The following is a 16081-nucleotide window of genomic DNA, read 5'->3' on the forward strand; positions in this document are numbered from 1 at the left end:
CCCTCAGCAGTATACTTTGTCAGTCAGCCTGTTCTGCTTTCCAGTCTGTCTCTGGTGAATCCTCTCACCGCCCCTGCACCTCTGGCCAGTACCCCAGCTCTGTATACATAAATAAATAAATCTGAAAAAAAAAAAAAAAAAAAAAAGATGACGATCACCACTTCTCTTTATTTGCAACATCTGGTAAACTGTTCTTCTTATAGACTGTCAAAAATGGTGGTTTTCTATAGCTTTCTCATAAACTTCTACATATTTTATAAAAGTATTCCAAACGGTTATGTCCTTCATCTGACCTATGTGGGTACAGTCATTTCAGTCATTTGCAAGTTTATCCTATTTTCAGCAGCAGGGTGGGTACAAAGGCTTCAGAAATTGACATTCTGTATTAGTTTTAAATGTGCAGAAAATATTCTATAATTCATAAGCCTTAATAATAATATTTTACTTAGGGCTAATTTCTGTTGAGTGCTTAATATATGTCAGACACTGTTCTGGATGTTTTATAAGTGTGAACTTTTCCATCTGGATTACCCTCCTTTAAGGTAGAGTATTAGTACTGACATTTAGCAGAGGAGATGGCAACATAGGGAGGTTAAATATATTCCCCAGGATCACACACAGCAAGTCATGAGATTAGCATTCAGAACCGGACCATGCATGGGTTCCAGAGAACCCATACAGCAATATAATTTCTGCATCAATGCTGTTCACAACACATTTTTTTCTATAAAGTTAACTGCAAAATATTGACCAGTATTGTCCTTTAACCATATGCATCAATTTTTTTTTTCTTCTCTTTCAGGTCCCTGCATTCCTAATCCTTGCCATAATGGAGGAACCTGTGAAATAAGTGAAGCATACAGAGGGGACACATTTATCGGCTATGTTTGTAAATGTCCCCGAGGATTTAACGGGATTCACTGTCAGCATAGTAAGTTACCTAAACTCATTGTAGTTTTATATTACTGACTATAGAATATGCAAATTGTTATCATTCATGTTTAGAGCAGAATGGTAGAATTGTTCAAACAGCTGAGTCCTAGCAACTGGCTAACGCTGCTTCTGTCCCCCTGAAAATACCACATTCCTAACAAAGGACTCCCCTGGCATGAGGGAGGGGAATTTTACATTGGTCCTTTAGTCATTGGTATTATTTCATCACTGTTCAGCCATACTTGTATAAGATTACCTTTTATATGAAGCTGCTGTTTTTTTCTTGCCTACTTTTCCTGCAGCTGTCTTATTCCAGATTCCCAAATGTTGTTCTGTTGATTAGGTTCAGAGACAATACACAGGAGGAAAAGCAAAAAAGAAAGAAACCATCTACCCTGCCTCTCTATAAACTGGTTTCTTTCTGTACTTTTTATTGTCATTTTTATTGTGAGAATATTTGAAATCTCAACAAGTCTGTTATTTGCGCTTCTCTCTTTATCCCTAATTTTATTTCCCCAGGAAGTTAAACAAAATAAGTCCACTAGTGGTGATTTCTTCTTTAAAGTCTGGCTTAAGCTAAATGTCACATTAATTGCTGCAGGGATTCAATAGGGAAAGTCTCTTGACAAGCCTTCCCTATGTGTGTGAACTGAGTCTTGAATGAGGAGCAGGGTAAGAATTAGCAAGAGGGGGAAAGAGGAACAAGTGGTGGAAAAAGTGTGGAAGGAATATATGAACCCTGAATTATGAAATGATGATTAAGACCATGAATGACTAAGGCAAAGCTGGATAGGTCAGCCAGCACCGGTTTTCCAACCACCAGACAGGAAAAAAAAAATGTCTCCTGGCTCTAAGACATGAAGGGCATTTATTTTTTACTTTTCTGAAGAATTGCCATGGCCGGGATTTGTGGAAATTCTGTAGACTCCTGTTTTAGCACGGGGACATTTATGTTCCTTATAGCCGGTGCTGAGACTACTCTTAATTGTCTATAGAGCTCAGAACACCAGCAACTCATTTTTCTCAATAGCAACATTACTGATTTTTCTCAGACTGGGTTCAGAGGTGCCAAGATTGATTCTTACTGTAGCCTAGAAACACCTCAAAATATCTCCATATAAAGCTGGGTGCCTAGAATCTTGGCTGCTTTGGCATTTACATAATCCTGTCAAGAGAATTTTATCAGTCCTTATTTAAGTATACAACTTTGTGATCTGGTGTCAGAAGAAGTAGTAGCCAGAGAGAAACTGTGGCTATTCCCCTGTGCATAGCAATTACACTTTCAGAGGAATCTCCCTTGAAAATGGGAACAAAGTATTTATAAAAGAGTGTTGTCCAGGAACAGGAATTGCACTCAAGGTCTCATTGTGGCTTTCTAATTTCTGCAGGACTTTAAGAGGGAGAGGATAGGAAAGTATAAGGGCAGATCAGGGCAGTATTTCGAAAGGATATGTAGCTCTGAATGTCTCAAATATTTCATACATATACTCCTGTCCAAACTTACTGCCGATGAAAGTGTGAAATTGGGTCTGCTTCATAAGCCAGTTCTATCCAACCCGTGCAATAACTCAACATCTGTTTCATGTCTCTGGGACTTGTTTTGTTCACATCATCAAGATCCTTTTAATTCCTTTATCTTGAATGGCCTAGAAAGGACACTGAAGACATCAAGTCATTATTTTTTGTTCCATTATGAATGAGGTTCCTCTGGACTGGACAAATGCCCCTATGTCCCTAACTCTAATGTGTGATTGGTTGGGAATTCTCTAAAGGGAACCATCAGGTTTGGAGGAGGAAAACAAATCACACTTGGCCTTCTTCCCCATAGTGGAAAAGTCAAGCCTTTTTTCATACAGTAGGTAGCATTTTCTCTCAAGTCTTTACTCAAACTTAAAAGTCCACATCATTGTGTTGGATTTCAAGACTTATTTTGAAGTGGAAAAAAAGCCTTCCCCAACTGCACCTAATACCTTCACAAGAACTGAAACCCTTCTTAGGAATTGCAGTGAAAAAAGCTGAGTCTGAGAGACTCAATTTACAAGTGGGATTCTGTGGTCTCAATAACTTGTTTCGGACACTCTGAAGTGCATCATTATTAGAAGCAAGAAGAGGGAGGGAAAAGAGCTGGGTTTGGAATCAGAGATCTGGATTTTAGTCTTGACCTTTACAGTTATTGGATAAGTAACATTGAGCCAGTCACTTGACCTTTCTGGGACTGAAGATATATAAATCAAAGAATTTAACTAGGAATAGATGAGCTTCAGTTCATACAAGCTAGGAAAGTATTATGACTAAATGTGTAGCTTGCTTGCTGTACAAAGGTTATCAAGCCATCTTCTTTGTAAATGAAATTGAAAAGGATTTTATATTGGGAGAGCAGATTTAGAAGTCTTGGGAACTCAGAGCTTTCTCGGGTAGGAGAAACAAAAAGGGAGCTCTTTAATCTCTTTTAAGTAATTCTAGATAATTGGGTTTGTTTTGCAGAGTGATAATAGTTTCAAGGTTCAGATATACTCCAGATGCTTGTTATTCAAAATGTGGTTGTACAAGCATCATCTGGAAACTTGTTAGAAATGCATATTATTAGGTGCTACCTCAAATTAACTGCATCAGAATCTGTATTTCAAATGATCTCCTGTTGACACATACAGAAGTTTCAGCAATACTGTGCTTTCAGTAGCTTTAAGTAATCATCTTGCATAGATTAAGGCAGCAACTTCTGCATTCAGTTAGATAACAATACATTGTGGATAAAATGTGTTTATGGTTCTTGCAAATTGAGTGAAACTATATTGAAAACTAGTGGAAATGAAAGATACAAATACAATATGAACACTTCATTTGGGAAAAGAATTGAAAAAAATCCTTCAGCTAACTATATGTGGGGTTCTTGTTAATTTAATTCTTTATAACAGAATGTGAATTGAATATATTTTTAAAGTATAACTTGATAAAAAAATGTTCGGTTTCATGACATGAGAATGACAAATCCGTAATTAATAGGTTTAGATGAACTCTTGTTAGTGTTATAAATTTGAAATAATGACAGTGCCACAATGAATATTACCTACATATATTTTTTAAATTAATAGATTTATTTTTTAGAGCAGTTTTAGGTTTATAGGAAATTCAGCAGAGAGTATAGAGAGTTCTCATCTGTTTCTTCCCTTAGTTTCCTATATTATTAATGTCTTGCATTAATATGATATATTTGCTGTAAGTAATGAACCAGTTTTAATATATTATAGTTAAATGAAGTTCATAGTTTACACTAGAGTCTACTCTTTGTATTATTCTATTTTACAGGTTTTGAAAAATGCATTAATAGAATGTATCCATAGCATAGTATCATGCAGGATAGTTTCGCTGTCTTAAAACTTCTCTGTTCATCATGTTCATAACACATTCATCCCTTTCTCCCTCTCCAGATCCATTATAAACACTGATATTTTCACAATCTCTGTAAGTTTTTCTTTTCTTCAGAAAGTTACTTACTTGCAGTCATGTGTGCATCATTTTGACACTAACTCCTTTCATTTAGCAACATGCATTTTAGGTTCCTCCATGTGTTTTGTGACTTCATAGCTCTTTTCTTAATTGCTGAATAATATTTCATTTTATGGATGAACCACAGTTTGCTTATTCATTCACCTACTAAATAACATCTTAGTTGCTTCCAATTTTTGGCAATTATGAATAAAGCTGCTATGGACACTCATGTACAGGTTTGTTATGGACCTAAGTTTTCAACTCATTTGAGTAAATAACTAGGAATCTGATTGAGGAAGCATTGGTAAATATATTTAATATTTAAAAAAAAATCATCCATACTGGCGTATTGTACACACTTACCAACAATGAATGAGAGCTTACTTTGTTTCATATACTCACCAATATGTTATTATCAGTGTTTTTGACTTTAACTATTATGTGTGTGGTTCATTTTATTACTTTTTAAGGGTTTGTTTATGCATACAGAGCTGGGGTACAGGCCAGAGGTTCAGGGGCCATGAGAAGATTCATCAGAGACAGAGTAGGGAACAGAATAGACACTTCGATACTACTGAGGGGAGCAGCGGGCGGATCAGGAGAGGTCTGCCGCTCTATGTGGGCTCCTCCGGGGCAGGCGGGGATCAACCTCTTGTGGAGGTGGCATTAGCTTCTCAGGCTGTGCTTTAACCTGCTGCACTGCCAGGGAGGACCATGTGTGTGGTTTATTTTTGTAATGAAAGTAGCATAAGGTTGTAACTTTGTAAGAATAATAATGATTAGTATTAGTTTTTACATAGAATTAATAAATTTCCCATGTGATTTAAATACCCTAGAAGTATGTGCACACACACACTCACATACATATACAAGTGTTATGTAAATTATAAAATGTCAGTTATAAGATGGACTGAACACCAGGATCATCTAACAAACTTTTGAAAGACATCTTTAAACAAGCAGCTGTGTGTGTGTGTGTGTGTGTGTGTGTGTGTGTGTGTTTGGGAGCGGTATTTTGGGCTAGCTAGAAGTCATATTTATTTGTTGCCTAGTAACACATTAAATGCCTTTGGGAGGACTGTTTCTTCATCCAGAACTTTCTGTGCCTCTTACCACTGATGTCATTTTATGCATTCTTTTCCTCCCTATGCACAGTTCTATAGTCTTTGGTTGCCTTTTAAGACACAGTTCCTTAATTCTTTTTTTTTTTTTTTATTTTTCAAATAAGAGGAGTTGTCAGTGCCCACCAAATTCTGAAAGAAAAATGACTAGTTTAAAAAAGGGAACCTTATTTAACAGATTAGCTCAAGACAATATGCTACTTACCATTACTGAGAAAGTTAGCCAAAAAAAACACAGGTTCTAAAACTTTCCTTTTTGTACATTATGCTAAGTATCTTAAGTCAGTTTGGTTTTACCTTTATAATACTGGTGAATGGATCCAAGCTTTCAGTAAATATTTATTAAGACCATGAGTTAATTTTTTTCTTTTGTAACTTACATATGTCATTTTTTTTTCAGAGTTAACTAGTGCTATCTGCTGTTTTGATTATCATTGTTAAATGGAACAATTAAATATTTTCCAGTTACTTGTTTTCTCTGATAGATGTTACTGTTTCTAGTGACTCAATCTTAGATTGCTATAATGGAATGAGTTAAAAGTGTCCTTAGATTCCTTAGATACAACATGTTTGAGGATGACTGACTTAAAGAATGTTTTAATATCCAAATTATACTGTAGGAAATATGCTGTAAGAAAAACAGTTCTGGACTGGAGCTGATTGTTGATGCAGCACTATCTTGATCAATTGTAAAAGGGTCAGTTAACACTTAATGATTTTGTACCTTACTTTTCTCGTGCAATAATTCAGTTCAGCAAACACTGAAAACTTAACAATTTGTTATGTTTTAGAAATACCTATAAAAATCAGATTAATAGCCTTTTCTTCTCTGAAAAGGATATTTAGTAGATCAGATATAAGAAGTCTCAGAGCACATGTTACATATTTTAAAGGGCTACATATGCCTAGTAGACTAACATTTGAAATGCAGTGGGGATTCCTATTGGTATTTAATTTTTCCCTTTTTTATAAACATTTTAACTGTATATTTTTTTAAAAAAAAATTAGGTACGTGACAAGTCAGGTGGTATCCAATTAGGAACTTTATGCCTTTCTGTAAGAATTCCTCTCGTAATATCTTTAATTATATAGACATTTTTAAATTATTCTTTTTTTAATTTTAGCTCTGTGATCTCTATATTTAGCTTTCCACTAGAGAGACAACTTGTCATAGTAAAGAAGTCATTTTAAAACTATGTGGAAACATTTACCTGGAGTTGTTACTGACACCTGAAAACTATTTAACTACATTGACTAAGTAAAAATCTTTGAGGAGACATCCAGGGCACATTCATCTCTAACCCCAAAAGGTTGAGTGTGGATAGATATTTCAGGTTTTTCTATTCACCAATAACTTTGTATATGTTAGCTCTTTAAGTCACAGCTTTAAGCTCTTAAGTCACAGGTTCTCAAGTTTGGTATGCAGATAAATTATGAGTAAGTGCAGAAAATACACAGATTCCTTTTGCTCACATCTAGAGATTTCAATTTAATAGTTTTAAATGTGTACCCACTTCAAGTCTGACTGTTGACAAGACCCCTTGTGAAACTGACACAATGGATCCTAGCATTTTGGTGCTCTGCTTTGGCTGCACATTAGAATTACCTGGGGATTTATAAAAATATATATATATATATTCCTGCCTAACTTCTACCCTGGAGATTCTGATTTAATTGTTTCTGGGTATGGTTTAGGCATTAGGAGTTTTAAAACCTCCCTAGATGATTGTTAATGTGCAACCAAGGCTAGGAATCAGTGTTCTAGAACCATACTGTGAGGAATTACAATGTCTTAAAGAAACTGAAAAGTACTTAAAGAGAAACCAAGCTGAAGATCTACAAATATAATCTCAAACTAAATTTATTATCTTACAACCTTATTAAATTTTGTCACTCAACTTTTGCTTCATGTATTGTAAATCATCATACAATATGAACCTCTAAATGATTGAAGATTCAGGCCAGAGGAGGAGATTAGCTTACTGTTCTTAAAATTGGTTATCTCTTGGCCCTCCCTGGTGGCGCAGCGGGTTAAAGCACAGCACTAAGAAGCTAAAGCCACTTCTGCATGAGTTCGATTCCCGCCTGCCCCGGAGGTGACCACGTGGCGTGGCAGACCTCTCCTGACCCGCCCGCTGCTCCCCTCAGCAGTGTACTTCGTCGATCTGCCTGTTCTGCTCCCTACTCTGTCTCTGGTGAAGCCTCTCACCCTCCGCATCTCTGGCCTGTACCCCAGTTCTCTATGAATAAATAAATAAATCTTTAAAAAAAAAATTGGTTATCTCTTAATCTGCTAGAGATCCTGGTCATTTTATTTTCTTTTTCTCCTTTGTAGAAGACTCATGAGAAGCACTGTCCTACAGACATAAATAATGGATATTAACAGCGACCCTTCTCAAGCATAAACACAGTTTGTGATTTCTATAATGAAATATTCATATATTCATAATAAAACATTTGGCAGTTGCTGTTTTAATTAGCGGTAAATATATTATGTGACTTATTAAGGGAAATTTGACTACCAGGCAAACAAACTCTAAAGAGAAAAATAATAAACAATTTTGCCAGGTTATACTCAAGAAGTTGGTATGTTAATACTAAAAAAAACAGACCTTCTAGAACGTATTCACTCATGATTTTATAGAGTCCTGAAACAGAGGTGGTAGCACAAATATGCCAAAAGTATTTTGAATTTAAACAAAATTTCTCAGCTCTGGAAGATTGTGATGTCAATATTTACTTCTAAATGTCTGTTCCTCTTAACTACCATGTCCATGTATATAGGATTTCATTCTCACCTCAAGTTCCCTCAGTCACATCAGGAAATTATTTACTTATTTGTTTGTTTGCTTGTTTCTATAGTTAACCAGTATTTTGAGAGAGATTAATTACAATTTTGCCAGGTTGCTAAATACAACCTAAACCTAGTACCAACTCCTGACCGAGCGACTAGCCCCATCTCTAACACTTCTGTGGCGGTGGCCACTTTGTCCTCTTCTGATGGCCACCCAAGCAGCTGCTGCAGTGTGTGGTCTGAGAAGCATCAAACTGAGTAGATTTTACAACCTCATTCAATTTTGTCATTCAAGTTCTGCTTCATGTATTATAAATCATCATATAGTAAGAACCACTAAGTGATTGAAAGATTCAGGCCAGAGGAGTGTATTAGCTCACTGTTCTTCAAATCGGTTATCTCTTAATCTGCAGTAGCCAAAAAGCCTATTCATTTTTATTTTTTTTTATTTTCAGTCTGAGCAGCCTTTTAAACAACATCCAGTTCTTGGGGCTGGAAACTCATGTTGCTTTTTCCCAGAACTTTATAAACTCAACTGTACAACTATGTTACCTGTTTACTTAACTGGTATTTATTTTTTTTTCAATTCAGCTATCATTAACATATGATATTAGGTGTGCAAGACAGTATTTTTCTTGTGATGATAAACTTTAAGAACTAATTGCTTAATAGCTTTCAAATATACAAATATTTTATTGTGTATTATGGCTGTAATCACTCACCAGGCTGTGAATGACATCCCCGAATTAATGTAATTTACAACTGGAAGTTGGTCCTCTTGATCCCCCTTAATATATCCTCATCTCTGTCACTTGCCAATCTGCCCTCTGTATAGATAATATTGGTGTTTTATTCTTTTTTCCATGTTTAGTTCATTTAGTTTCCGTGTATAAGTGAGATCGTATGTAGTTTTTATACCTAAGTGTTCTTTCACTAGGGTTCAAGCCCACAACTTAGACTGGAAATCTCTTCTAGTTTCTTCTCTACCATCTTTCCCAGGGAGACTTTTTGCAGACACATTTTACCTCAATCAGTATATAGCAGTAGCATTTGTACACATGATGATGCATCTCCTCAAGAATTTGGAGTCTACTCACCTACCCTTAACTCCCTACACTTTGCCAATCACACTTTTGGACATTGAGAGATAGCACTGAAGCAAATAATAAGCCTCTGGTATCAAAGGGATTCCATGCTAGTGGGCAAAAGGATAATAAAATTACAACATGTGCAGTTACCATATAACTGGCCAATCTGTTTTGGGGTATTTACCCCAGAGAAATGAAAACTAAGTTAACCCAGAAATCTTGTGGGTTTTCATAGCAACATTTTTGGTAATAAAATAATGACTATTTTGGTAAAATGCACCAGCTTAGATATCCTTTCTACAAGAAGACAAGCAATTGGGCATATATACCAAGGAATACTAACCACTCAACAGTGACCAGGGAGAAACTGTTGATATAGGTGACAATTTAACTACTTCTATGGGACATTATGCTGAGTGAAAAAATAGTCAGCCCCAAGAGATTGCAAAGTGATGATTCCAATTATGTAAAATTTGTGTAATGGTTAAATTTATAAATTGATGGTAGATTAGTGGCTTCCAAGTGTTAGTGATAGGGAGGTTGAGGTAAATATGGTTTTAAAAGGCCAACTGGAGTACCTTTGCATTGAAAGATTTAGTTTTTGTCTGGGTATATAGCTCTACAAACCTACATAAGTAATAAGTTGTATAGAATTGATTATACAGATGCACGATTATGAGTACAACTGGAGAAATCGGGATTTGAATACATTGTGCAATGGCAGTATCTTACTTGGGCTTTTACATTACAGTTTGATAACAGCTAACCTTTGAGAAGAACTGGGTAAGATATACACAGGTTTCCTTTGTGTTACTTTCTTTTTACAAATGCATGTGAATATTGACTACTATTATGTCAATAAAAATGTAAATGGAAAAAAGATAAGGTAGTAATATAAGATATTAAGTATTGATGTATGTCATAGTAGAGGGACTAGTGAGCACAAATATTAGAGTGTTTTCTGAGAGCATGGTCAAAGTTGCCTCCCTATAAGAGTTATTTGAGCAGAGATGCGAACAAAGTCAGTGGGCCAGCCTCATGAGTGAGAGGGAATAGAAAATTCTAGAGTGCCAAAAAGAGTGTGTTCTTGGAACATGGTGAATAAAGGTGATCTGAGTCACAGTGAAGGGCTAGACCATATACATTTTTATAGTTCATGGAATTTATTCTATTCCATTTGTGGAGAGAGGCATTTACAAGGTGGAATACAAGAGTGTACATCGTGTACCTGCTATTTGGAGAATTGCTCTGGTAGCTGATGACAAACAGGCTCTCTTGGGGGTAAAAGTGAACCCTCGAGACTACCTGGGAGATGGAGTGGCTTGGAAGATTTCAGTAATGATGTCTTGAGAACATCTAAATGATGTTTAAATTTGGAAAATCATTTTAATTGGATTACACTGGGGATATAAATACTTTGCTTTTGCTAATGAATTTCAGGAACATAATTTTTTTTACTTCTTGCCAATGACTTGTATAGCATTATATGCTATAAATTCCATTATGCCTTACTAACATTTATTTCTCATTTTTGTCAGCATCCTTATGATAAAATCTAGAATTTTAAAGATAAATATATATGTGTGTATACATATACAGGTAGCTATATATGTGCATATATGTGCATATTAATATATAATCAATGCCTTAAATATATTAGGATATCATATTTTAAGTTTCCATACTTTAAAAGAGTAATACAATAGGCAACCTTTTAGATATATTGTGTTTCATTCACTTTATCTGCCATTTATTTAGTCATAATAGGATAAAACAGTATATTTTCTATATATTTTTAAAGATTTATTTATATATGCATTACAGAACCTGGGGTACAGGCCAGAGGTGCAGGGGTGGTGAGAGGTTTTGCCAGAGACAGAGTGGGGAGCAGAACAGGCAGATCAATGAAGTACACTTCTGAGGGGAGCAGCGGGAGAGACAGGAGAGTTCTTCTGAGCCATGTGGGTCTCCTCCAGGCCAGGGATCTAACCCGCACTGAAGCTGTTGCGGTTAGCTTGCAATACTGTGCCCTAACTCATTGCGCCACCAGGGAGGGCCAAAACACTATATTTTAAAAATATATCATAGAAGTGATATGGAAATGAAGACTAATATAATTACACACTAAAATACAATAATGATTTTGAAAAAGATGACATCATTTGCATCTTAATGAGGAACTGAAGTCACAATTTCCTTGAATGATTATTTACTAACATCAGCCTTTAGAATGTAACTAGATTGATTTGGCTCTCATGATTGATTTGCAGTAATACCATAGTCTCTAAACTTAGAGAAATTTAAGACCACCTATTTTTGAAAGTTTATATTCAGGAGGTTTTCATTCTGTAATAAGATACATCTAAAGCTAGAACATTTCTAAATGAGAATTCTTCCATTTACCCATATAAAATGTTTCCTTTAATGGTTAAGTAAAGGAATTGCTTCTGACTCTGTAAATAAGATGAGTGTAGGGAAAGCATGAATATTCAGAGAATTAAGAACTTAAAAGTAGAAGAGCTTTAAGTTTCAAGTCTCTCTATACAGTTAGCAAATTGTATCACCTTGAACTAATGATTATGCTAAGCCTTGGTTTCTTCATATATAATGCAGAAATAATTTAGCCCTTTGCTTACTTTTAGGTTCTGGTTGGTGATTTTTAGGCAATTTAACATTTGTGAAGTTGTTATATATAGTTAGAAGTACTATAAATTCATAAACTATCAATGCATTTATATGATAGCTTTTATCTTTAATCATGATAGTAGAAATTGGTACTAAAGTAAATAAATATGAACTTTGAGGTAATTTTGCAGCAAAGAATGGGAACATTAGATAACTCACTTAAAAAAGTAGTCTTATAATTGGGAGTGTAGACCTCCTGAATAACTGAGGGAGAGAGACAGGGGAAAGAAAAGAGGGAAAAAAAAAAAAAAGAAAGAAAACATATGATTGTGATTGTTCCAGCTGTCTGCTTTCCAGTAAAACTCCTCAGGAGAATTATCTACCCTCTCTGTGTACTGTATGCTCTTTGACTGCGGGGAGACTGCATCCAGCCTCCAGTCACCTCTTACCACCTACACTTCGTGTTCACTCACTTGGCCTCTCTTTCCTAGATTGTAAGACACACTCCCTTGCTTTTTCTTATCAGACCTTTGCACAAGTAATAGTTCTTCAGAGTGCCATTCTCCATCCCCCTCAAATAAAATGTCAGTCTGTAAAGCCCTCTTCCATCTCTTACTCTCCATCCTTCTTTGCCTATATTTCTTTTAACACTCCTCCCCAACTGACATATTTATATTTTTCCTTTCTCTCCTGTGCTTCTTAAGAGCAAGAATTTGATTTGATTATTTTTACCTCATACTCTATATCTAAAAAACTCATAACTTCTTGATAAATACTTGTTAAATAAATAGTTGAATAACTGAACTGTTAGTCTGTTAACCAATCAGCCTATTAATATGTCGTCAACTAAAATGCCTTGTCTTCCATAATGTTAGGCTCTGTGGCTGACAGACACAAAAATTAAAAACCAAAATCTTAGAAGCAGCAGGTACTTTCCACTAATTTATGAAATTAATGTGGAGAGAAAAAAAATATTTGATATAAAAAGAGTCCTATGGTCAAATGAATTTGGGAATACTGTACATTTTTACCTTCTTTTAGAAGTTGTCAATGTTTCTTAATTCATGGAAAGCTTTAGGTATCCCAGTAGTTTATAGTGAATGATAGGCAAATAACTGTTACATAATTTTCAAAATCCACGTAGAGTTCATTTGTTGAGAAAAGGAGGGAAGAAAAAGTGGAGTAGAGACATAGATGTGAGGGTGGTAAGGTTCAAGGGTAGTGGGAAGTTCTTCTGCTCATATGTTTCAATACAAATACCACAGGAGGAATATTCACCATACAAACTTGTTTTTAAGTGTCTGTGCAGCACTGTCAGCTGCCCCAGAAGCAGTGATTATGGTAATGTGCCCCTGCCTGTGGTGACTTCCTTTGAGAAATGGCGTGATAAGCAGTGTTTTCCATCAAGATTATCCAGAGAGTCATTTGCTTCTATTGCTGCTAGAGTCCGTGCCATTATTTATGGTTATAATCAGCACAGTGATTCTCTAGGAGTAGCTTTTCTTCATATACCTCCCAGCACAGCCCATGTCTGTTGCCTTTTAACACTTGTGTATGTTCCGATACTGCAGTTCTTTAAAATGAACTGAACTGAGGGCCTTTGTGAGCTACATTCTTTCAAATTAGGCAATATTGTAAGGCAGGAGCCAGTTGTACTTAGATAGAAAGGCAGCCAAGAGTTATCATTGTGAGTGAAATGGATCCAGAGAACCTAGAGTCCTACACAGATGTAAACACAGCAGAAGTGCATGTCGGGGATCAGATGGTGCTGAACATGTGCTCTTTCCAGAAGCATGACAGTTTTTAGATTTTTTTTTTTTAAGATTTATTTATGCATCCAAAACTGGGGTATGGGCCAGGGGTGCAGAGGCGGTGAGAGGATTCACCAGAGACAGGGTGGGGAGCAGAACAGGATGATTGATGAAGTACACTGCTGAGGGGAGCAGCGGTCTGTAGAGCCATGTGGGTCACCTCCAGGGCGGGAATTAAACTCATGCTGAAGTGGCTTTAGCTTCTTAGTGCTGCACTTTAACCTGCTGCGCCACCAGAAAGGGCCCAGTTTTTAGATTTTTTTAAATCACATATAATATATCATCATATAGAAGGTCTGTGAGAACAATCCTGAGGCCAGGATCTTGTATTTCCCTTACCATGCACTTTTTAGGTGATACAGGCCTTGAGGACAGGACTCTAGATATATGTTCCCTTTGCTGCCTTTGCCGAAGGCACAGGCCAGAACACTTCCTCTTTTGCCAAAATTTGACCTTAATGTAACTTCCTCATTTTACTCCTCCACTCCCCTGTGTAGACCAAATGCCTTGCCAGAGGTAGTCACTGTTCATTCCTTCTTCACATTCCTATTTTTCCCATTAATGCTGCTTGTGCCAATGTGTTTTGTGTACCCCCTGCCGTTCCCTGATCCCTCATCTCTAACACCATGCAACAGCCCTGACCCCTCCAGGACTATTTCCTCAATCCCCACCCATTCCTCAAGACAATCCCGTACTTTCTACTGTGCATGACACTTTATTGCTTCATTCTTTCTAAATTGTTTTGTATCTAGATATGTATTTCTCATCATCCCAAGTAGTTCAAAAATGATTTGCACCTGAGCCACCTTTGATTCCTTGATCATAATCTAAAAGTTTGCCTTGCCCATAGTACATATTCAAAATATAGTTGACAAATGAATGACTAGCATGGGTTCATCAAACCCTAGTTGAGTGACCTCAGAGAATAAATCTACAGAAAACAGTAGTGAATTATAGGAGAAGTGATTGCATTTGTCTCACCTCTTGTACAGGAGCTATTGGGGTCACTTGTCCTTATTTGGTAGAGTTTTGTATTACGCACAGCCCTTTATATTGTCTATTTTACATACCACATATATGTATTCTAGACACATGCATACATGCACTGTAAATGGTCTATTTGTTATACCAACTTACCCATTATATCTAATAGAATGCATTTACAAAATATTTGTGTGTAGCAAATATTTGCTTAATGAATGACTACAAGCTATCTATTTATATTCATATATTTTATAGAAATTCAGGAAAGCATATGTTTCTATTTCCTGAATACAGAGATGCTGCCTATTGTAAGATACTAAGGTTTCCAAAAGCTGCTTTTGCATGTCTGGCATGGACAAATTTAATATTCCAACCTACCATTATCCTATCCTAGTTTCCTATTGCTCCCAGTCCTCTAGATGGCTTTGGATATCAATTTTATTTTTAACTGTCTTACTATGTAGAGATTTTTACAGCAAGATGCTGCAACTGCTTTGTGGAAAACATGAGGCATATATTAAAAACAATAATTATTTCAAGTTCTCTGCCTGTATAATGAGAACAGTATAGTTCAGCATATATAGCATATACAGCAGTGAAGATAAATCCCTTATGGCCAGCTCCAGAGATTCAAGTCAGCCTTTTAGAGGCTGAGCAATTATTCCTAAATTTTAAGGAGCTATGTATAAATGATTCACTATATTCAAATAGTGTACAACTGAGTCCACTTAGATGTTAAGATATTATTTTGGTGACAATATAGCTAACATTTTCCAACATCATTTTCTGAGTGTTCATGTAGGAAAATTGTATTGCTTATCTGCAAGTATACAATTGTGGATGTTTTAGCTTTTGCTAAAATGTGCCATGTGTATTACTTCCCAGCCAAAATGGCATTGAGTTTGCTAATACTGTACTACTATAGAGTCTTAGGTAAAGGGCGTTTGGATTTTTTAGCTCCAGATATTATATTATATAATGAGAAGTTATTTGGTTAGCTAAGAACCCCGAATTCTTTTTTTGTTTGTTTGTTTTGGGTTTGGTTAAATCATTGCCTTATAGTCACCCTGTGACTTTAGTCTATCAAGTATCTAGAGGCCTGAAAACAGGATTAGACATACCAAAATTGCAAAAATTCACTTATCTTGATTTAGATTCTAAAATTTTCGTCTTCCTTAAGTTGAAATAATTCATGAGATTTGAAAGGATTGAAATAAGAAATATCCAGTCCTATGA

At 35.8% G+C, this 16081-nt stretch overlaps 1 protein-coding gene across 2 annotated transcripts in view; it reads left to right on the forward strand.

Moving 5' to 3' along the window:
• The window catches only part of EDIL3 (EGF-like repeats and discoidin I-like domains 3), a 374934-nt gene that overhangs the window by 179004 nt on the left and 179849 nt on the right, over positions 1-16081 (forward strand). For both annotated transcript variants that reach the window (XM_004678155.2, XM_012721843.1), the window contains one exon: positions 803-931. In XM_004678155.2, coding sequence (XP_004678212.1) covers positions 803-931 — 129 coding nt within the window. The remainder of the gene's footprint in view (positions 1-802; positions 932-16081) is intronic.

This window comes from Condylura cristata, unplaced genomic scaffold (assembly GCF_000260355.1).
Source record: "Condylura cristata isolate star-nosed mole 26May11 unplaced genomic scaffold, ConCri1.0 scaffold00007, whole genome shotgun sequence".
Lineage (NCBI taxonomy): Eukaryota > Metazoa > Chordata > Mammalia > Eulipotyphla > Talpidae > Condylura > Condylura cristata.